General features: G+C 53.0%; 2 protein-coding genes across 7 annotated transcripts in view; one reads left to right on the top strand and one right to left on the bottom strand.

Annotated features, from left to right (window-relative positions):
* Positions 1–272: 272 nt before the first annotated feature.
* VSIG10L2 (V-set and immunoglobulin domain containing 10 like 2) lies at positions 273–5,366 on the top strand. Of its 5 annotated transcripts, XM_062608755.1 has the most exons (12): positions 273–1,038; positions 1,131–1,484; positions 1,936–2,220; positions 2,571–2,846; positions 2,973–3,248; positions 3,467–3,727; positions 3,814–4,110; positions 4,186–4,488; positions 4,687–4,809; positions 4,887–4,911; positions 4,992–5,098; positions 5,195–5,366. In XM_062608755.1, the coding sequence occupies exons 1-12, from the start codon at positions 972–974 to the stop codon at positions 5,263–5,265; spliced, it is 2,445 nt and encodes an 814-aa protein (XP_062464739.1). In that variant the 5' UTR covers positions 273–971; the 3' UTR covers positions 5,266–5,366. The 5 variants fall into 5 exon arrangements, 3 of the variants coding, with proteins under 3 accessions (XP_062464739.1, XP_062464738.1, XP_062464740.1); XR_009962837.1 differs by having other exon boundaries at positions 4,220–4,488; positions 4,887–5,098; positions 5,195–5,234; XR_009962836.1 differs by lacking the exon at positions 5,195–5,366 and having other exon boundaries at positions 4,220–4,488; positions 4,992–5,075.
* A 458-nt stretch (positions 5,367–5,824) lies between these two features.
* Positions 5,825–22,803, bottom strand: part of CDON (cell adhesion associated, oncogene regulated) — a 50,849-nt gene continuing 33,870 nt past the window's right edge. For both annotated transcript variants that reach the window (XM_062608752.1, XM_062608753.1), the window contains exons 13-20: positions 21,304–21,409; positions 18,572–18,694; positions 16,952–17,176; positions 15,274–15,548; positions 12,970–13,049; positions 8,718–8,974; positions 7,272–8,166; positions 5,825–6,439 (exon numbers count right to left, since the gene is read on the bottom strand). In XM_062608752.1, the coding sequence (XP_062464736.1) occupies positions 8,000–8,166; positions 8,718–8,974; positions 12,970–13,049; positions 15,274–15,548; positions 16,952–17,176; positions 18,572–18,694; positions 21,304–21,409 (1,233 nt within the window). In that variant the 3' untranslated portion in view covers positions 5,825–6,439; positions 7,272–7,999. The remainder of the gene's footprint in view (positions 6,440–7,271; positions 8,167–8,717; positions 8,975–12,969; positions 13,050–15,273; positions 15,549–16,951; positions 17,177–18,571; positions 18,695–21,303; positions 21,410–22,803) is intronic.

The following is a 22,803-nucleotide window of genomic DNA, read 5'->3' on the forward strand; positions in this document are numbered from 1 at the left end:
TGTAGGGACAGGCCAAGGGGAATGGCTTTAACCTGCCAGAGGGGAGACTGAGATGAGCTCTTAGGCAGAAGCTCTTCCCTGTGAGGGTGCTGAGGCGCTGGCACAGGGTGCCCAGAGAAGCTGTGGCTGCCCCATCCCTGGCAGTGTTCAAGGCCAGGTTGGACACAGGGGCTTGGAAATGGACAAGCTTTAAGGTCCCTTCCAACACAAACCGTCCATGATTCTCTTTGCTGGATGGTCGGGCCCAAAGCGTGGTGGTGAACGGAGTTAATTTCGGTTGGTGGCCAGTCACTCGTGGTGTTCTCCAGGGCTCAGCTGGGGTCGGTTCCAACCTGAACGATTTAATGGTTCTGTGAACCAGCCCAGAAGAAATTCCTTCAAGCCCAACACTTGCCCCTAGATGGCAGCAGGAATCTGCCGCCGCCATCCCCATTAAATCTAATTCCCAGGCCTCATCCCACACCAGCACCAGAATGTATATATGAATACCAACGTTAGGGATGGGGCGTAGCGGGTTCCTGTGTCTCCCAAAATCCTCCCGTGGGATGCTCCAGCCCTCCAGCATTGCATTACAGTGATGAATGTTTGATGGGCTGGGGCGCGCTGGACAGCAGGAGATGTAATATCAAACCCTGCTCACTGCCTGGCGCCGGCTTCCCCAGCTCCAAACCCCGTGGTTTTGATCAAGAAGGAGCAAAAAGCGGGTTTCCTTCTCCTTTATCCAATAACACATTAGGGAGATGGGGTAGGGATAAGTTTTCCCTGCAGGGGAAAGGGGCTTTGCTGCCATTCCTGCAGCGAGCGCTCCCGTCCTCAGCCTGAGATTGCAGCGGTGGGTCCCCCCCTGCCCGTGCCCAGGCTGGGTATCAATAATTAACAGTTAATCAGGGCTGGGCCTAATTACCCCCGAGTAACAGGAGAGGAGGTCGGGGTGGAGAGCGCAGCCCTGCTTCGGCATCGGACATGGCGCCATGGAGCGCCACCATGCACCATGGATGGGTCCCTGGATCCTGTGCTTGCTGCCGGCGTTGGTGGGGGGTGAGTAGCCAACCCCCCCCCCCCCCCCTCCCCAATCCCCCCCCATATCCATGTGGGGCAGAGCCAGGCTGACTCTGATGAGTGCATCCCAGGGCAGCCGCTGTCTGCGGGCGAGGCGGCCTACGAGGAGCAGATGGTGACGGGGGTGCGGGGCCGGGCGGTGGAGCTGAGCTGTGGGCCCCCAGCACGGGCACCGCCAGCCGTGGTCTTCTGGAGCTTCGTGGCGGGGGGCACGGGGCCGCCGCGGGCCGTGGCCGTGGGCTCAGGCCAGGACGTGGTGCTGGCCCCTGGCACGGGTGCGCTGGGCCGGGTGTCGCTGCGCAATGGGACCCTGGAGCTGCGGGAGCTGCGAGCGGGCGCCCGTGGCCGCTTCCTGTGCCAGGGGCTGTTCCCGGAGCACGGCCGGCTCCGTGTGGGGTACGGCGCCGTCCTGCTGCGTGTCCTGGGTAAGGCACGGGGCTGCGGGTGCCGCGGGGCATGGCTGGGGTGATGGAGCACAAGCACGGTGCTTGGGGTGATGGAGCACACGGGATAGTGGGGTCTGCCACTGCCAGCATAGAGCCCCACGTGCCAATATAGATTCCCACTAGCCAGCACAGCACCCCACTAGCCAAGTACCCAACTAGCCAATGTAGCCCCCCACTAGCCATCCCCACCTCCTTGCCCTGGCCAACCCATCATTGGTCCAACCTGTAACTGCCCTCATTAGAACACAAATGGACACCCAGCCATGCCTATTCCCAGCACATCTCAATAGCCCATGGATGCTATCTCCAGCCTCCCCAGTAGCCACTACTGCACCTCACCAGCCAATTCACCACCCGGAAGGCTCACCTCTGGGTGGGACAGGGGAGATGTGGGAGTGCAGGGGGGCCACTCACTGCTCGGTGTCCACAGTGCCCGTGTCCAAGCCCTTTGTACGGCCGACGGCGGCAGCGGCAGCAGAGGGGACTCCGGTGACCCTGATGTGTGCTGTGCGGGAGGGGACGGAGCCGCTCAGCTTCTCCTGGCAGCACCGGCAGCCACGGGGGGGGCCTCCTGTGTCCCCTGTGGGGCTGGGGGGCTCTGGGGCAGAGCTGAGCCTGGCACCCACCAACCGCAGCCATGCCGGGTGGTACATCTGCACCGCGCGCAACGAGGTCAACAACCGCACCAGCGAGCCTGTCTACCTGGACATCGTCTGTGAGTGGTGCGGCGTGGCACGGGCATGACCATGGTGCACCCATGGCATGTCCACGGCCATAAGCACCCTGCCACTGGGATGCCTCCGTGGCCACTGCGATATGGCCATGGCCAACAAGCATGCTGCCACCATGACACATCCATGGCCACCCCGCCACCGAGATGTGCCTATGGCCACCATGCACCTTGCTACCATGGTACCTCCATGGCCACCACGCCAGCACAGTGTCCTATGCCCACATAGTGCCCCATGGCCACCACACACACCAGTGTGCTCACCATCTCTCAGGATGTCCCATTGGTGTCCTGGGGTGGGCTGTGACCCTGCTCAAGCACCCGTGTCCCCACAGACGGCCCCGACGAGCCGGCCATCAGCGTGGAGCCCTTCAGCCCGGAGCAGGGCGGCTTCTCCGCAGGCGAGCGCGAGGACGTGGTGCTGAGCTGCCTGGCTCCATCTAACCCGCCCAGCCGCTACGTCTGGCTCCACAACGGCTCCCAGGTCCACGTTGGCCAGACCTACGTCCTTGCTGCCATCACCCGCACCCAGGCCGGCACCTACACCTGCCTGGCTGAGAACACCCATCTCCAAACCCGCACCCAGGCCACCATCGTCCTCACTGTTTACTGTAAGTAACCCCCAGAGGGGAGAGACGGACCAACGCGGCTTCCCTGGTGAGGATGTGGGTGCAAGGGGTGATTTGGGGCTGGAGGGACATGATGTGGCTCCCCCCAGCACCGGTGGTCTCCCGCAGATCCACCAGCCGGGAGCCCAAGCTGCTCTGCACTGGCCACCGGGGACGTGCAGGACGTGGCACTGCGGTGCCGTTGGCTGGGGGGGTTCCCCCCGGCACGGCTGCGCTGGGTGGGCCCCGAGGAGGAGGAGGAAGAAGAGCAGGGGGTGATGGGGAGCAGCTTTTCCATGGCCACCAGCATCCAGCCGGGGTCGGCCACCAGGAATGGCAGCTCCTTCTCCTGCCTGGCCTCGCACCCTGCCCTGCCGCAGGGGGCTGCCTGCGGGACCACCCTGTGTGAGTGCCCCCACAGATCCTTCCTGTCCCCCCCCCTCCCCGGCATCACAAAGCCATGGTGAGCCCTGCGATAGTGGGACGTGGCACACCAAGGCCATGCTGGCACCTCCTGCTCCACAATAGAGGTCCCACAGCCCAGAGCCCCCCAAGCTTTGGAGGGGGTCTCTTTTGGGGGGCACAGATCACAGTCCCCATCCCAACACCTCTTCCTTTTGCAGGGATCCCGGCTGGCGGCCCCTCCTGCACGGCAGCAGCCACCAAGGGGGATGAGTTTGTGATGCTGCGGTGCCAGTGGGAGGGGGGGACACCCCCTGTCACCCTGTGCTGGTGGGATGGCGCGGGACAGGCGCTAGGTGACCCCACACCCACCACCACCGTTGTGGTGCTGAGCACCAGCAGCAGGCTGGGGGGGCAGGATTACATCTGCGTGGCCACACACCCGCTACAGGCCACTGGCACCGAGTGCCGCCTGCGCCTTGGTAAGCCAAGAGCCATCCCTGGGTGCCCCTGTCAGCAGCTGGGTGCCACATCCCTGCTGGTGCCATCCCATCTTACCACCGAGCAGAGGTCCCCGAGCTGGAGGTGGCAAGGAGCGAGGTGGTGGTGCTGGAGGGCGGTGCGGCACGGTTGGCATGCCGGCAACGCAGCACTGGCACCAACCTGGGTGCCAGCATGGCTTGGTATGACCCGAAGGAGCAGGAGGTGACAGCGGGGTTGGCCAAGTACCACTTGGAGCACGGAGAAGCGTGGCTCAACCTCACCATCCACGATGTGGAGTGGCCGGGGGACAGCGGGATCTACCGCTGCACCGCAGCCAACGCCGTGGGCACCGCCAGCCTCCCCGTGCACCTCCATGTGGAACGTGAGCCCTGGGACACAATGGGTGGGTTTTGGGGGGGGGGTCAACCCCGTTCTAAGGGGTGCTGTGTCCCCGCAGGGTACCCGGCCCCCCCCAACGTCACCATCAGCAGGCTGCGGTACACGCGGGCGCGCACCGAGGTGCGGCTGGAGTGGCGGACACAGGGCTCCGGGAACCTCACCGGCTTCGTGGTGCAGCGGCGTCAAACCAAGAGACCCCCCCGGCGGGCGGCCGGGCCCTGGGAAACGGCCGCCGGTGACATCGAGCCCCACTCGCGCGACCGGCGCCTCGGGGGGCTGGACCCGGCTGTGGTCTATGCCTTCCGCATCCTGGCCGTCAACCACCGCACGGCCGGGCACCCCTCCGAGGTGCAGACGCCAGGTGAAGGGGGCTGGGGTGCTGCTCCATGGGGCAGAGCAGGGTTGGAGATGGGCGATGGTTGCAGCCTGGTGGAGCTGAGGAGCAAAGAGCAAGCGGCTGTCAGTAGGTTTCAGAGTGAACAGGCTCAGGTGACTGCATCCCTCGGCCTTTCCGGGCTGCTCCTGCCACACTCCCCTCTCTCCCTCTGCTCTCTTCCAGCTGAGCCTCCCTTTGAGGCCTACCCGGCAGTGACAGGGGCGGCGGTGGTGGGGATGCTGGTGGCCACTGCAGCATCGCTCCTGGCCGTGCACTGCATTGCCCGCCACCGGGACACGCTCCCATGTGAGTGCTGGGTGCTGGGGGGGATCACGGGGACCGTGGCGCACACACCTCATGTCTGTCTGTCTGTCTGTCCCCAGGGCTGCACAACCTGCTCTTCCGCATGTGAGTGCCCAAACCCCATGGGGCTGCCCCATTGCTCCTGCACCCAGCGCTGTGAGACCCTTGCTTGTCCCTCACTCCAGGGCCGGGCCCGGTGACCAGGAGCCCGCAGGCACACCGGAGGATGCTGAAACAGCCACGGAGGATGGAGCAGCACCAGCAGACCCATCAGCCCTGGGTGCAGCAGCAGGTAACAGCACCCATGGGGTAAGCCAAAGGCTGAGCCACCTACTTTGGTGACCCAGCACCCACCTGGTGGCACTGGGGGCTCTCCCAGCACCTCCAGAGCCAGTCTCAACACCAGCGGATGGCAGCGATGATCCCCCGGTTAACGTCACCGTCACAGCAAGTCCATGAGCATTCCCTGCCCTGTTCCATCCCGGGAAGAGTGGATATGTTTCCCAAGCCTCAGCTCCTGTGACACTGCTGAAGTCAAACCCCAGCACAGCTGGAAAAATACCCCTGCACAGAACATTTGGGGGTCTTGGCAAAGGGGCTTTGCTGCTTTAGAGCATTTAAAAGGTGCTTGGGGACATGGATGATGGTTCCCTGGATGCAGTGGGATTGGAAGCAGGAGAACTGGGCACAAGCCCCTCCACTCAGCCTCCATCTTTCTAGAGCTAAAATAAATCCTTTCTTACCCACTGGAGGGGAAACACCCCAAGGGCTTGTGTTGGTAAGTGCTGCTTTGAGATCAGGCTGAATTCATGGGGTGCAAAGACACCCACAAAGCTTTGGTGGGGTGGGGAAGGGTCCTTGTTTCATCCCAAATTCCCCCTTTTCAGGCCAAACCACAGAGTGATGGCAAGTGATGATGGTTGTGCCTCATGTTGGTGCAAGGTCCAAGGAAAGGGTTGAGCGGTCCCCAGCTTTCCTTGCCCCTCATCCTGTGGTGTGTGTGAGGAACCAGAGCATCTCCAGCCATTTCTCCTGTATTTGGTTAATAACCCACTGGGAAGTATCAAGTGATGGGAACCAACCTCACTTCAGTGCCTGTGGGGTATCAATCCCCACTCTGGCCATAAAGCAGCACCACTTCCTTTATCAAACCACCCCAAACCCCTTAAAATCCTACCCCAAACTCCTGCAAAACCAACCTCATTCCAAAACACATCCCATTTCCAGTTCAAATTACAGCTGCTTGGGAAAATATAGTGTCTTTATGCGATGTAACCGTGATAAAGGGGAGCACGTGCAGGGTCTGACTGAAGAGAGGTCGTTTAAATGTGGTTAAATCTCACTGTTTGGGGACAACAAAGTGGCCCAAGTTAAATCCCAACCATTCGCCCGCCAGTCTCTGTCGGGAGCCAGGGAAAAGCCTCGCAGTGGGATCTTGTGAAGGGAGAAATCCAGCGAGGAGCACATGGAGAAGGCTGGGATGAGGAGAGGAGATGATGAACGAGGTGGGAGAAGCAGGGATTTGCGGTGGCTCCGGCGTAGGTGGCAGTCAAAGGCTGTGGGTTTGTGGTGTGAGGTTGAGGATGCTGGCACAGGACCACATCCCTGCAGGAATCAGGATGGATGCACAACCCTAAAGGCAAGAAGATTAATACACTTATAAATAGAATCATGGAACTGTTTAGGTTGGGAACGATGTTCAAGATCAAGTCCAACATTAACCCAGCTCTGCCAAGGCCACCACTAAAGCATGTCCCCATGCTACATCTACACATCCTCTAAACACCTCCAGGAACGGTGGCTGCAGCCCTGCCCTGGGCAGCCTGTTCCGATGCCTGAGCACCCTTTGGGGAAGGAATTGTTCCTCAGCTCCATCTAAACCTGCCCTGGTGAAGCTTGAGGCCTTTTCCTCTTATCCCATCCCTTGTTCCTTGGGAGCAGAGCCCAGCCCCTCCTGGCCCATCCTCCTCTCAGGCAGTTGTAGGGAGCAATCAGGTCCCCCCTGAGCCCAGACTGAGTCCCCGCGGTCCCTCAGCCGTTCCCCGTCACACTTGTGCTCCAGGCCCTGCACCAGCTCCGGTGCCATATTATCCCATTAATTAGAACAATACTACAACAACAGGAAAAGAACCCCCAGCTCAACACTCCCAACATCCCCCAGAGAGACTGGAGAAGTGTCCTCCTGGAGCAGGAATTGCTCCTCAAACCCCACTCTCTGCACCTGTACCTCGGCTCCCCGAGGGCTCTGCAGCTCCAGCCAGCCCAGCATCACTTCCTCCCTTCCCAGCCTGGGCTGGGAATACTGGTGGGGAACAGGCGGCTGCACGTGTTGCCTCGGGGCGGCTGTAACCATGATTTATGCCCCTCATCCCAGGGCTCTGTGCTTTGCTTTATTTACCCTCATTCAATTTGGGAAGGGAAAGAGAACCCAGCCCAAGTCCTGCAGTTAACGTGTCAACACCTACCTCATGCTGGATCCGAGGGGCGGGCAGGGCTCTCGCAGCGCGGTGGGAGCTGCTCCGACACGACTCCGTTCATGGCAGAGCCTGTTCAAGCCGTCGCTGTTCCCTCAATCCAAGGAGTTAAAGGTGCAGCCGAGCTGGATTTTGTCTTCTGCAAGTGGGAAGGTGAGACGGGCTGGGTTTCATCCGCACTCCTGCACACAGCAGGGTTACCAAGCTCCAAAAGGCACAAGCGGTCACCAGAGTGAGCTCTGCCTCCACGGACGCAGCCAAGGGTCACTTTTCCTATTTATCTTCTTCCTGATCCACTGGATTCTTCCCAAAGGAGCACATGAGGAGTTCATGGAAAGGAGGGTTTGAGCACAGGGAGGAAGCCTTAGACCCACTTGGCTAAATCCCCGTGTCAGCCTCCTTAGGATCACTTCTCATGCTGGGAACACTCCCTGGAAGCCACGATCTGGATTTCCCATCGTTGTTCTTTATATTATTACAACTCCTTTCTTTATACACAGACCCAGGCTAGTGTCAAAAATCCCCCCGAAAACAGGGATTTCAAGGCATAAATAAGGTAAAAAGGCACCCATTTTGTAAAACCAAGATACATTCATATGGCACTACTACAAAAAATAAATAGTGACTCTCTCTGTTATCATTAACATCCCCCATCACTCCCTTTCAGCGATGCTGCTCTGCAGTTCCTGGCCTTAATGGGGACAGCGGTGGTCACTTCCTCAGGTTTCCTGCAGCTGGAGCTGCCGGAGGTCCCCAGAACTGTTTAAGGTGACTCCAGATGAACTCCATCCTGGTTTCTCCTTACAGTCCTTGGAAAGAGGCTGCAGGATAAGGGGACTCCAGCTCAGAACGTGGTTCGATGTTTCTGAGTGCACGCAGTTGTCACCTGTGAAGCAAGAAGAGGGTGGGTTGGGGTGGCTCTGGGCTGTCACAGATGTCTGCTCACTGGGGAAAACTCCATTATAAAATCATGGAATGGTTTGGGTTGGAAGGAACCTTAAAGCTCCTCCAGCTCCAACCCCTGCCACGGGCAGGGACATCTTCCACTAGAGCAGCTTGCTCCAAGCCCCTGTGTCCAACCTGGCCTTGAGCACTGCCAGGGATGGGGCAGCCACAGCTTCTCTGGGCACCCTGTGCCAGTGCCTCAGCACCCTCACAGGGAAGAGCTTCTGCCTAAGAGCTCATCTCAATCCTCCCATCAATCAGTCGCAGCCTCATTATTCAGAGCATGTCAGTTCCATTGAGATGCATCAACCCCAGCCACAGGCACCTGAGCATCACTGCTCCCATTTTCCACGATGGGAAAGGTGGAACACTTAATCTTTCTCCAAAAGAGCTTAATTACCAGCTTCTCTGCACTAAATTAGGCTCCCTATAGCTCTCCTACAGCATATTCCCACTTCAAAGCCTGGCACTATCCCCCTGGGAATGCCTTACCATCCGTGCAATCCACGGAGAGGTGGCTGCTGCTGTCTCTGCAGCAGGGATGCTGAGGGGAGGGCTGTTCTGCTCTCTCCTTGCTGTCCTCCTCCAGCCGGGCACTGCACTCGGGGAGGGTGGAGGCCAAGCACATGGCCACCATGACATGGTGATTGAGAGGTTTCATCTCCAAACCATCCTGCTGGTAAGGTGCTACGATGGGCACGACGGGGAGCGCGCTGCTGCTGAAAGTGCCGTTGGCTTTGGTGAAGCACCTGCAGGTGGGGCAGAAGAAAACCAGGGTTATCGGTGCTGCTGCTTGAATAGAATCAAAATGGTTTGGGTTGGAAGGGACCTTAAAGCTCATCAGCTCCAACCCCTGCCACAGGCAGGGACACCTTCCACTAGAGCAGCTTGCTCCAAGCCTCTGTGTCCAACCTGGCCTTGAACACTGCCAGGGATGGGGCAGTCACAGCTTCTCTGGGCACCCTGTGCCAGCGCCTCAGCACTCTCACAGGGAAGAGCTTCTGCCTAAGAGCTCATCTCAGTCTCCCCTTTGGCAGGTTAAAGCCATTCCCCTTGACCTGTCCCTACAGGCCCTTGTCCAAAGCCCCTCTCCAGGTTTCCTGGAGCCCCTTTAGGCAGCCCCATAAAACAGGGTTTCACTGCCAAGAGAAAAAGCTCAGGTTGAAACCCAACCAACAAACTGAAGTACCTTGGAAAATAAATACCAAGTGTTATCAGAGTGAATGCACATTAGAAAAATAGGTGTGGTATTACAAATATAGCCTCCCCCCCCCCCATGTGTAACTGAGATCTTGGTCCTGCAATAGGTGCATAAAGCTGTGAAAATGGAGTTGAACTGTTAAATCAATTGTTAGAGACAAACTATTTAACCTTTAAACAAAAAGGAGGTGGACCTTGAGATACCACATTCCACTGCACCAAGCAGGGTTTTCCTCTGCCTCCAGTGTTCGGCCCCTCGTGAGCAATGTGGCCTCAGCAAACATTTGTATCAGCAATTCCCCCATGAGAGAGACCCCCAGAATCACACATCAGTGTGGTTTTATACTAACCCATCATTATCACAGAAGCAAAAGGTTCATTTGACCATGAGCTATGGGAATTCACCCCCAGAATGCTCTGCAGAACAGAGATGGATTCATGGATAAACACAGAGGGAGAGTGCTCAAACTCACTGCTCCTCCAACATGCTCCTGCAAAGGCCGAATGGGATTCAAGTGTTTGATATGCTGCTATGGATACAACTCAGTGCCAAGCACTGAGCTCAGACGGATTTAAAACCAGGGGATATCAAACTTGGCAATCACAGTAAGGTCCTGCCCCAGCTCCAGAAACCACTTTTATCCCATTAGAGCCACGTCAATCCATAAAACCATCATGCTCAAGGGACTGTCCTACAAGCCTCAGTTTATCCTTTCACCTGAAAACCATGACCAGTATCGCCAGAGCTGAAAGAGCAACAAAACATCCACAAACCAACTTCCCTCTGGTAGAGGCAAAGCCAAAACACGGGACAAGGGGGAGAGCCACCGGGAGCTGCTTCCCTCCCAAATGCTGCAGCACCAAAGCTTCATTTTCAACCTTCACTCTCCTATTTTGTCCTTCCACTCCCATATCCCCCTCCAAAATCATTATTCCAAGTACCAAAATACCACAGAAGCCACTGCAGAATCCACATGAAACACATCTGGTCTTCAAACAAATCCATTTATTAGTTTGCATTTCTTTCCGCAGAGGTTTCGACTGCGCTCACTTATTATTTAAAGGAAAAAAAAAAAACATTTGAAGTGTTTGGGTTTGTGTGTTTATGGGGGTTTCTTTTTAAAGACACAGAGGTTGGGGCAGCTCTTTGTATGACTGCCCAGGCTGGAATGATGTTTTGAGACAGCAGTTTGGCTTTTTAAGCTGCAAGAACCACATCTGGATGGAAAGCAGCCATCGCTATATGCAGAGCAGAGCACACATGAGCAGTGATAAAAACCCCTGCTGCAGAAAACACGCTTTCTATCAGTTCTCAGCGCTGAAATCTCACCAATGTAGAGCTCAATCCCCCCACCCCAGCATACTTTGGGTTTAAACCAGGCTGATTCTGCTGTATTTCCAATGTGCATTTCAGCTCTCTGCTCAAATACAGCAAATGTGCATGGAGGCACCTGCAAAAGCACAAACTCCGCTACAGCCACCAGGTATCCAGGAAGTGTGAGCACAAAAGCACCAGAGAAATGAAAGAATCAGCTCTCAATCTGAATGCAACAAGTGTAAACCACACTCCCACCCCTTCTCACCAGCTCTGTCCACAACATCAAAGCAGGTACCCACGTTTCAGCAACTTCTACCCCTGGCAAACCTCCACTAAGCAGTTACAAGAGCATAAAGTGCTAATTCAAAGCAAAGACCGAGGGATTTCACCACTGCAATAATAAAACCTGCTGCTGGGAGATGGCTGCTGCTGGAAACAGGCAGGTATCAAATACTCCAAGCCTTCAGGATTCATTTGCACGTGGTCACAATTCAAACGCCTGCTAAATTCAACCCAAACCAGGCACGACTCCAGTGGAAACAGGCTCATTGAGGAAGGAGCAGCACCAAGGTGGAATGCCTAACCCAAAATGCTCACAAACTGGTGACTTTCACCCTCCCAGGGCTGTTCTCACTCGGACCTGCCTTCCTCTGGTACCACACTGGTGTTCTGCAGAGGGAATTTCTTGGATTTAGGGAAAAAGGGGCAGTAATTCCCATGTGGGACAGGGCACAAGTCCTCTCTGTACAGGAGCTGGATAGAGGGGACAGCCCTTACCTGAACAAAGATGGGGAAAGATTCCAGCCCCAAATTCCCACTGACTGACTTGACTGCACTAACCCACTAGGCCTTTCTCCTCCTCCTCCTCCTGGCCATGAATCCCGCTCCCTGGTGTAATGCTGAGGCACGTTTCTGGTCCTCCCTATTCCCCTCTCCCATGTCCTCCTTCCATTCCCCCAGCACAAAGGGAACGGAGCGGTCCCGGCTGCCGAAGGGAGGTTAATGGTCCCCTCTGGGGCAAGACAGCTGTAAAGGACAACTTGTTTCCCTCTCAGCAGTCAAATATAGAACAGGGATGTGAAAATTCAAAGCGCAGCTCCTGCTGATGACCCGCCTGGGAGGAGCAGTGCGGTTTGCAGGGGATGGAAAGCACAATCCCTGCTTTCTGAAGGGAAAGAAAGGGCAATTAAAGGTTTAAATAGGTTTCAGAACGGAAAGTAAGCTCTTAACACACATAGCATGTTCCAAATGATGGCCATGATGTATCTTGCTGACTTCTGGTCCACAGCCTGCCTCGAAAACAGTTGGCTTGTAAAGGAATAGCAGCTTGCTTTGCCCAGCTCTACCTGCAAGTAGCAGCCTGTCTCCATCTCACCATCACCCCTATACTTACGGAAGGAGGAAGAATTTAAAGCCTATTGTAAGTTCCATTTAAAAGAGACCCATAAAAATAAAGCAACCGTGGTTTCTGCCTTCAGCAACAGCTTCAAGTCAGCTTCTCCCAGTGGACACCTAGAGGCAGCTGATGACTTGAGTGAGACAGAAAATTCCAAGTAGGATTGAAAAACAAGCCATGCTTTACCAGCCGGAGCAGCCCAGCACATCTGATCTCAGGCCTATTTTTAGCCATTAAAAGAACCAGAGGTTTAGTCAGAAGCCTGGAAGGATATTCTGTAAAACTTTCAAGATTGAAAAACCCAATAAAAACCCAGGCTCCAGCCTCAACGTACAATGGGATTTTCCTTTACTCTCTACAAGAATTTGTTTTTCCTCACACAAGAAGCGTATCCCACCCGGGCAAACTGCTCCTCGAGGCAGGAAGGACCTCAGATCCCATGTTTTACCAAGATGAGCCTTGTGAAAGCGAAGCTGCAACTCTGTTTTGTTGGTTGGCATTGAAGAGAACAGCAGGAAACGTAAAATACCAAAGCCCAATTAAATCCTGTCTGACAAACTCCATATGGAATGATTTTGTTATCTCAAAACTGAAGAAAACACAGGAAACAGGGTCTAAGCCCAACCTGCCTTGCATCCCAGCCAGCAAAATGAGCTCTGCGGGTTTAATAACTTGCTTTAGTCCATCCCACAGTCACCAGCTGCTCTCCAAGTGACACGGTGACACTGAGCTCCTCCATGCCCTTAGCCAGGCCCGGAGCTCTCTGCCCTGGCTTCAACACAAGGACTTCTGTCTGTGCAGATCCTGCTTTTGGGGCAGTTTTACATTACCTGTTATTGTTCCGACAGTTCCTGCAGCTGATGCACTCGGAGGGGTCGGCCTGCGGCACTGCTGTGTACATCCCACCGCCCTGCAGGGAGGGAGCGAGGGAGAAGAACCAGAAATCAATCTCTGCGTGCACACACAGTTCAGCTCCAGCGAGCCTGGGGTTCCAAACCCTAATCACCTTATCAATCTTCTGATGTGGGGCTGGTAAGGTGGCACAGCAACACTGAGCTATTGTACCAAGCCAAGTGGAGGGGTTTTGCCAGCGTGTGTGTCAGGGAAAAGTAAATAACTGCAGCTTGGACAAGTATGTGGTAATTTCCCTGGTCTGTTTTCAGCTTAATACGCTCAGGTTTGATTGAATCAACCCACTGTAAATACGTTCATTTTTACCACTGACAGACATGAAAGCAACTTGCTGTTCATTATCAAGCCGGGCTCATTTGGTGAGACAGGGGATGAAATGTGCAGGGCTGATGTCACACCCCAAACCCATCCCACTTGCCTGCAATTACTCCGATTAGATCAGTTGCCTCCGCGACACGGAGTTTCTTGAAACATGGAATATTTGCACAGATGGGGTAATGCCTTCGCCAGCAATGACTCGGGGTGAGAGGGATTTTGTGGTGTTGGTTTTGGCTGAAGGGGCCATTACAAGCGAGACGAAATGCCCAAATTAACACATACCTCATTGTTAAGGACGTTGCGGAGCCGGGATACTGGCTGTGTTTTGGGAGAGGAGCTGGGCTGGGAGAGCTCACCTGGCTTTGGAGGCTTCAAGTGGAAGGTAACTCCTAACAATCCCTATTCCTGCAAAACCAGGGCTATTCCTTCAGGTTTGGGGCCGCTGAGGGCAATAGGGAGCACTGAGGAAATGCCTAATCAGCCTTGATTGCCATCCTGGCCCGTTTCTCTCTTCCTCATTTAGCCCAATCAATGGAACAATAACGAGTCCTAATGAGGATGAGAACATCCTGTTCCTGCGCTGCCTCACCCCGTGTGCCAGGCCGGGTCCTTCTACGTGGGAAGAGATTGCGTGACTCCGACTCTGTACAACGGGGAGGAGGGGAAAGAAAAACTCAACCCGGTCGTCAACGAGACGTTGCGTGTCCCATCTCGTGGCACCGAGACCTGTGTTACCACATGCCTGTTTCCTTCCTTCCCCTCCACAAAACACCCGGAGAATAGGAGGGACAAAACACCAGCGCAAGCCCCGGAGCGCTCTCACGGAGGAGCTTTCCTCCCTTCCTGAGGGCTCGGGGCGTTGGGGACTTCTGGAGTCCTTTTGGACAGGTCTGAAAACCTCCAGTTTGGTGTTGAAAGCAACCCAAAAGCAGCACTTTTTGCTGCACCAGCAGAGCAAAGCCAGGATCAGGTGAAGAACCAACTGGTCTGGACTGGAAGCTGGAGTTAACTGAAGTGGCAACTACTGTGCAAGTGCTAATTTGTTGTTCAATAAAATGAAGTGCTTGTGTTCAATTACTAACACAAACAATAGCCCCTTTTTTTTTCCCCTCCAGAAACAGCATGGGTTATTCAGACTTTTGAACTTTTTCTTTCAGTTTTCCTGGGCAATGTTCACAGTTTTGAGTCAGTTTAGTAAGCCTGAATGCAAGCCATCTGTTTCCATAGACAATAATGAAATCATTATTCTCTCTTGGAAATGGGACGCATTTCAGCAAATGAAGTATTTTTCCACAGCATACAAAGGGCTGGATCAGAGGCTTAAATTAGGTTTGAATTTTAGTTTGAATTTCAAACTCCAAAACTGAGCCTGTCCCAGGCACAAATAAGGGTCTGAAGGGGGGGGGAATTAAAGGCATTTCAAGATGGATGGGGCATTCGATTTGCTGAAGCCTCCTGCTCCATTCATGCTTTGCCATAATTAATAGCATGGCTGAGAGTTACAGATCTGAAACAGGTGGGGGAAAAGCACGGGTGAGCCATAAAGCTGCAGAATGAGCAGCTCTAATTAAATCTATTTAACTTGAAGCTTGAGAAATACCATATGTACAAGCAAAGTATCTCAGCCCAGCCCAGGACTGAGGCATTCTCAGAGCTTACATGCTGTTAGGAGGAGGGCAGAGGCAGATTTCCCAGAGTAAGTGGAATTCTTGCTGTCATCTGATATTCTCAAATGAAAACCATGATGTTTGTATCAGGAATATCAGCCCAGTTGCTTCCTCTGGGATAAGTCATTTAGTGGAACTGGCTGTTATCAATGGATGAGTACTTCCCCAACTTAAATTAAGCCTGCTCCTACAAGCTCTGAGTAAATGGCAAGCTTTAAACCTGGTGTAACAGCTTACGTTCACAAGATGGTGGGGATGCTCATAGTCCATGTGCGTCCTGGACAGGGAGTTGCTGTGCCCTGGGTACAGTCCAGCTCCTCCATTCATGATCCCATTAACTCCATTAGCAACTTTATGGTGGACATGAGGGCAGCCATTGCTGAGGCCACCATTGCTGATGAAGTTTCCATGGATGCTGCCGTTGACTCTGCTTGTCCCAGGTAAAGTTGTGTACTCAATCATCTGCCCGTTGATATCTGTCCCTTGATAGAGGTAGCCAGGAGGGTCATACTCTGCAGGAGACATCATCACCAAAAGCATGTTGATTGCCAAATGAGAGCTTAGACGAATGCTTCTAAAACAAAAGAAACTGATTTTCTCTTTCTACAGCTTTTGCAGATTAGCTCTAATATCCAAGTGCTTAGCATCCAAACGTGGAAATGGAAAACAGCCACATCCTGGAGAACAGACCAGGAATGCTGGTCTGAAAGGACTCGGCTGATGTCAGTCTCTATGAGGAGCATCCTAAGACTGATCTGTGTAACTGAGTCTCTGGTACCTTTTGACTTGCAGAAAATACCCCTGGGCCCACTGAAGACACTGTCTTATGGCGCAAGCAGCTTTGTTTCACTTCTCTTGGTCAGAGAGTAAAAATAACCACAGGCTGTGGACAGAGTGGGGCTGAGTTATGTGCTACAGAGAAGACTGGTGAAGAGGTTGTGCTAGCACAGGATGGCTCGGAGGGTACTGAGCACCTCACAAAGCTCCAGCACATCTGCTCCAGGCTTCCACTTGCCAACAGACAGGTTTTCCTTATTAACACCTCTCCAAAAGACCTGGACATTGAGCTCCATTTTACTGCCAAGGGACTAAGAGGTAACAAGGGACTCATCCTCCAAGCGCTGCAAGTTCTTTTTCTTTCCAGATATACAGGAGAGAAGGAAAGATCTGGAGTTTTAGACTCCACGTTTTATGATTAAACACAAGTTCTGCCACTGCAATCAGCAGGGACCCATGCAGGCTCTTGAAGGACTGGAGCACCTCTGCTATGGGGACAAGCTGATTGAAGAGAAGGCTCTGGGGAGGCCTTAGAGCAGCTCCAGTGCCTAAAGGGGCTACAGAAAAGCTGGAGAGGGGCTTTGGACAAGGGCCTGTAGGGACAGGACAAGGGGGAATGATTTTAACCTGCCAGAGGGGAGACCGAGATGAGCTCTTAGGCAGAAGCTCTTCCCTGGGAGGGTGCTGAGGCGTTGGCACAGGGTGCCCAGAGAAGCTGTGGCTGCCCCATCCCTGGCAGTGCTCAAGGCCAGGTTGGACACAGGGGCTTGGAGCAACCTGCTCCAGTGGGAGGTGTCCCTGCCCGTGGCAGGGGTTGGAACTGGATGAGATTTAAGGTCCCTTCAACCCAAACAGGCTGGGGCTCTATGACAAGCTGAAGAAACTTTGCCCAAGCATTTCACACACCACTCTCTGGGTGAAGCTGCAGCGCAACTGTACAGTAATGCTGCAGGGCAAAGAAAGAGACACTGCTGCTCTTAAACCCCACATCTTCACCTAAGGCACACCTAGAGAGTACAAGTCCCTAAAGAAATGCCAGTTGGCTTCCAAGAGGAAAACGCTTCCCATTCATAAAACATGGAAGTTACCCATTTAACACTGATATGTTCCTTACGAAAGGAAAGCAAGAAGCACTCACTCTGCATGGCGTTCTGCTGGCGGTTCTTCCACAGGCACATGGCAATGAAAACAATGAGGATAAGCACCATCACCCCCAGGACACAGCCCACGATCAAGTAGAGCATGTCACTGCTTCGAACAGGGCCGTTGGAAGGTCCTGCTCCACTTCCAACCCTGTCAGGGGGATTTGGTGGCGTGCTCAGGTCTTTCATGGGATATTCGGATGCTCCCGGGGTGCGTTTCACTGGGTGAAGTAAGAGACATGGGTACGTTCACTGAATGAGGTTTTTAATCATGAAATTCATTACTGCAGAGTTTGAATCCTAATGCTGCTAAAGCAAGCTTCCAAGTCAATATTAAAACCTGTGAGGAGAAGGCCAACTACTATTGGGTAATAACTGTTTGCTTTGGAATACAGTTGTTATCCAGCTCACATTGAGGTCACTTGGAACCTTAATGAGCACCTCGACCTACGCAGGGCTAGAGCTGCTTCCAGCTCGAAGGAGAGCAAATCTTTCCACTTCTGAGGTCAGGAAAAACCACAACACACATTTCTATCACCTAACTGCTGCCAGGCGACCTGCTTTTATCTGAGCTGAACCCTGCCAGCCCCTTTCTCAACCCCATCCTATGGAAGGTAGCACGAGCTGAGCAGAAAAGCACCAAACCCAAGACCTGACTTTAACCCAGGAATTAAATGCAGGTTCATTCTCGGCACACCACAGCTCTGATTCATTGCAACTGACACTGAACTCCTAAAAAGAGGTGCCTGGCTTGGGGGTGAAGCTGGTCAAAGACAGCTCCATGCAGACAAGCTGGATCACCCCCACAAGCCTGTGGGAGATGCATTTTAAGGAAGACTCAGTAAACTCAACACATTTCACCTTCCTGGTTTTAAAATGAAGAGAGAAAGTGCTGCTCCTTGCAGAAGGAAGACTGACTGTGCATGCAGCCTCAGCCCTGCAGCTCCAGCCCTCCTTTCAAGGGCTTCACTGCAAACCTCACTCTGTGTTGATGCTTCCGCTCCTGGAGGGCTTTTTGGTGCCTTTTTCAAACACTTTTTCATAGCCCTGCATTTGAAGTTTACTGTCTGCATTTTCCCTTTACAGCCTTACTTGGGGTTAGAGATTAAAGGAGACAGGAATTCTTTGCAAAATAAATGTGACTGCCATATCTGACACTTCCAGAGAACAGTACACACTCTGTGCCAGAGGCACGCAGGATTAGCAATGGAGGCAGCCAACAGAGCCATCAACTGCTGCGGTCTGCACTTATACAACGTGTCACAGAGCCCCCAAGACATAAAGCAGACATACAAATCAATTCTGTCATCTTCAAGAGCATGGTTGTCTCCTAAGAAGAGGCTATCAGCACAGCAGAAGGGAAAAACCCACGGCCCAGAACAACAAGACTATCTCTGAGGCCAGGGAAAGCTGCAGAGCTCTGCTAAGAGCCTCTCCTGGGAGCACAGCGTATCAGTTTCCATATGCTCCAAGCAATCCCAGCCTCGGAAGACAAAACAATCCTCCAAAGCATTCCAGTCTCCCTCGCAGCTGACTTCTGCACTGCAATAACCCCCCCTCGAGCACAGCAGCTATCTCATGCCACAAGCAGCCACTGCTGCTACCTGGGTGCTCACCTTTGGTTTCGCAGATCATCACGTTGCTGTACTCGCTCTCGCCGCCCTCGTTGTAGCACTGCATCTTGATGTCGTAGGATGTTTCTGGCTGCAGGTGATTTATCAAGTGCCATTGCTTTGTACCTAGAGGGGGAGAGAAAAATAAAGCAACTGCATTTGTTCACATGCAGGAGCCAGAACAACCCAGCGTCCTTCTCTGGAAAATGGGGCACTGCAGCTTTTCCTGCTGGCATAAAAGTCTTTGTTAGCAGTTTATGGGCTTATCTGTAAGAACCATGGAATGATTTGTGCTGGAAGGGACATTAAAGCTTCTCAGCTCCAACCCCTTCCACTGGAGCAGCTTGCTCCAAGCCCCTGTGTCCAACCTGGCCTTGAGCACTGCCAGGGATGGGGCAGCCACAGCTTCTCTGGGCACCCTGTGCCAGCGCCTCAGCACCCTCACAGGGAAGAGCTTCTGCCTAAGAGCTCATCTCAGTCTCCCCTCTGGCAGGTTAAAGCCATTCCCCCTTGTCCTGTCCCTACAGGCCCTTGTCCAAAGCCCCTCTCCAGGTTTCCTGGAGCCCCTTTAGGCACTGGAGCTGCTCCAAGGTCTCCCTGGATCCTTCTCCTCTGCAGGCTGAGCCCCACCAGCCTGACAAGCCCAACTCTGAACCTGGCTTTAGAGCTTTAACATTAAAAACTATCAGTAGCTTGGACGATCCTTCCAGCCCAAACCATTCCATGATTCTAGGACCCGAGCCACAGACAAAAAGGGTGCCCGGGAGGACCCCAACTCAGTTTGGGGGTTTGAGAAGGGTCCAAGCTCCATGCCAAGCGCCCCAAGTGCAGATGGACAAGCCCTGGCTGAAGCTGGAACCGGCCTTTCCCTAAATCCCCCGTTTTCCCAAGGTTCCTCTTGGTTTTCCCGTCGCCCCCACCCCCAAGCATTCCTTTCGGTAATTACTGCACCAGGTTTTAGGTTTCCGCTTGAAGCCATTAGCGGAGCTGGAATCAGGACAGGCACTTTAACTGTCCTCTCCGTGCACCATTAGCAAGGAAAAACATTTAAACAACTGACATCAGACTGCATTTCCATTCAAAATTCAATATCCAGGACCCTCCAAATTCAGGCCATCGGTGCAGGATGAGGCTGATTCTGCTTAAAGAGGCATCCGAGTCGAGCTTTTTGCTTGGGTTTTTCTTTAAGTGCAAGATGCTTTTGCCTGTAGCAGCATTTATAAGGGGGGAGAAAGAAAGGGTTTGTGCGGAGTCTTGAATGTCTCGAAAGACAAGACTTAACAGGAAACAGTGAGGAAAGCCTGAGGCAAGCACTTAGCTCATACAGGCATCACAACACTTCTTCCACAACTCACACAGCCATTTCAAGATAAAATTCCCTGTCAAAAAACAGACAGATTAATTCAAAGGTAACAGGGGATGAAGGGGGGGGAATATTAAGAACAAGTGATTTATGGCAAAAATACCTGAAGTCATGTGTTTCTCCACATATTTCAACATCAAATGCTTCCCAACGCACTTTAATTGGAAATAGCTCCTTTTTTTCCCCTCCTGAACACTTAATTTAGGGGAGCAGAGTAACGAAATGAGTTGAGATATTTCCACGGCTGAGTTTCTGTTGCAGGCTCTGGCAGCTGCTAATGGTTTCAGACTGCCACAAAGAGTTCAATACAGGCACATGCTCTTGGAGAAAGAAAAAAAGCCAGCAGAAACAAGCTCATTTCACAGCACAGTGGAGCCCACTTAAACAACTCACTGCTCAGTGCAGCACATTTATAAACACACAAGCTCTGTGGAGCACGGGCTCAAATACATTTGCAGATGAAGGTGCAGACTGCAGGAGCTGCTTTAAAGCTGAGACCCCGGCTCTTGAATGGCTTTATAGTGTGCAAAAAGTTATGTCATGCATCAAAGGACTATGTGGGGTATTGTCTAGCAGGGGAAAATGGTCAAAATTGAGGCTCATTCCTCTTGTAACTGAAATAAATGAGGGGGGGAAATAATGAACGTCACAGGGACGGAATGAGATCACCGAGTTTACTCAGCCCGGGCAATAAGGACGTGAAGTAAAGTATTTTTAACAGGGTTTTCCATTTCTGGGCTAACAGAGACATTAATAAGTTCTTCCAGGAAAATGATGATCTCATGTGCACAAGGGGAAAAAATAACCCAATTAAAAGGCAATACGAAGCACAAACATACCTGTGCTTGCAGCTACCACAGCACTGGAGGTGAAAAGCACCTTGGTTGCAGGTTGGTAGCAGGGTAAGCAGTTAAGCAAGGTAAGGGGAGGGCAATTACACACAATGCTACTACCCAGTGTAGGAAATCTGTGCTGGAGTAAATCATTTTAAGAGCCAGGTAGTTATTGGGACAGTCTTACCCTGGGTTAAATCTCATGTACTCTCCCTCTACTCAACTACTTGAAGCTAAACCAGTTTAAATAGATCTGCAGTGAGGATTTGCAGCAGCATAACAAGATAAACCAAAACTCAGCATTTAGTGCTCAAGTTTCCCTGCAGAAGAGGCTTCAGAAGGAAGAAACAAGCTCATGTGTGGGCAGAACTTGATGTGATGGAGTCAAAACAGCTACTTGGGTGAAATATACTGTAATTCATTTGGGACTGGACTTCATTTGGGAAAAGCAGTTTAGATTTCATATAAACACAGCCAACATGGCTACAGGATGTTCTTCCCCATGGAGTGCTCTGCAGCATGTGTACATTGCACAGTACCTTCCACAACATCCCTCTTGTAGTCACTGTCGTTGTCGCTGTCTGTAGGGCGATAGTAGATATAAAACCCTTGGATGGGTGTGTTGTTGTTGCTCGATGTTATGTACTGAAAGAGAGTTATAGAGACTGGGTTAGAGAAGAGAAACAGAAGCACACAATAGTTTGGAAGGGACCTTAAAGATCATCCAGCTCCAACTCCCTGCCACGGGCAGGGACACCTTCCACTAGAGCAGCTTGCTCCAAGCCCCTGTGTCCAACCTGGCCTTGAACACTGCCAGGGATGGGGCAGCCACAGCTTCTCTGGGCACCCTGTGCCAGCGCCTCAGTACCCTCACAGGGAAGAGCTTCTGCCTCAGAGCTCATCTCAGTCTCCCCTCTGGCAGGTTAAAGCCATTCCCCTTTGCCTGTCCCTACAGGCCCTTGTCCAAAACCCCTCTCCAGCTTTCCTGGTCTCCCCTTCAGGAGCCTTCTCTTCTCCAGGCTGAACCAGCCCACTACAGCAGAGGGCCAGGATCCCCTCCCTGAGCTGCTGCTCACGCTCTGGGAGTGCAGTCCAGCACACAGGGCTTTCTGGGCTCAGGTGCACACTGAAGCCGGGTCACGGGGAGCTGCTTCTCACCCAACACCCCCAGGTCCCTCTCCTCAGGGTTGCTCTCAATGAACTGGATAACTCAATGGGCAATATGCCTCTGCAGCTCCTTGCCCCCATTTATGACCCTTTAGAGCCAGCCTGTTGGTTGATCACTGCCCTTTGTGCCGTCTCCCAGCTTCCCCCCTCGCCTTCCCCTTCCAGCTCCCCAGGGATGCTGCAGGCACCTCCTCCAGTTACACCAGATGTGAGCCCAAGTGCAGCTCCAGTGAGAGCCTCCAGCCGCCTCAGTCCACCTGCTTTGGCACAGACATACCAAGAGGCACCAGTGGGCTTAACTCTGTCCAAAGCCCTGCTGATGCCAGAGTTGTGCACAAGTTGGCTTCGTTTCCCGCTGTTCCTGCTGCTTTTGTCAATCCAGGCTGTGGTGGAAACTGGAGTTGAGCTGAAAGCCTGCACCCTATAGAGGTTTCATGTGAGAGAAGCGTTTGCCTTTCCCTTCTTACCTCGTCTTCTGTAAACAAGTACTTTAAAGTCCTTATTGAAACCCACAGAAATCCTTTGCTCTTGTTTTGAAATCTAACCCCCAGTATACTTTGGAGGATTTAATGTGTCGAGTTCCCAGTGTTAGTTTGCTCTGCTCGCTCAGCCTGAAGAGATGTTAAGGATAATAAACTTCAAATAACCTCTCGTTCTTCAGGAGGCTGCAGAGCTCGAAGTGAAATATTCTCAAGCTGAATTGGAGAGTGACCTTCACTCTTGCTGAAGTAAAAACAGTCTTAACTTTTCCATTCCCATTAATCACGCAGATTTGCAGGCCCTTCATGGTCAAACCCTAATGGAGGGTTTGGACAGGGGTGTGGGAGGAAAGTGTCAGCCCCAGTTCAGCCTCTCATCCCCTCCGTTTTCAG

The sequence above is a fragment of the Pezoporus occidentalis genome, unplaced genomic scaffold (genome assembly GCF_034315485.1).
Source record: "Pezoporus occidentalis ecotype Australia unplaced genomic scaffold, CSIRO_AGI_Poc_V1 ctg130, whole genome shotgun sequence".
In the NCBI taxonomy this organism is placed as follows: Eukaryota; Metazoa; Chordata; class Aves; order Psittaciformes; family Psittacidae; genus Pezoporus; species Pezoporus occidentalis.

Excerpts from the sequence above, each read along its gene's own strand:
- VSIG10L2 (XM_062608754.1), top strand. The coding sequence starts at position 972 with ATGGAGCGCCACCATGCACCATGGATGGGTCCCTGGATCCTGTGCTTG. Across the intron at positions 2,221-2,570 it reads TGTCTACCTGGACATCGTCT|ACGGCCCCGACGAGCCGGCC; the intron begins GTGAGTGGTGCG and ends GTGTCCCCACAG. Across the intron at positions 4,810-4,886 it reads CCACCGGGACACGCTCCCAT|GGCTGCACAACCTGCTCTTC; the intron begins GTGAGTGCTGGG and ends GTCTGTCCCCAG.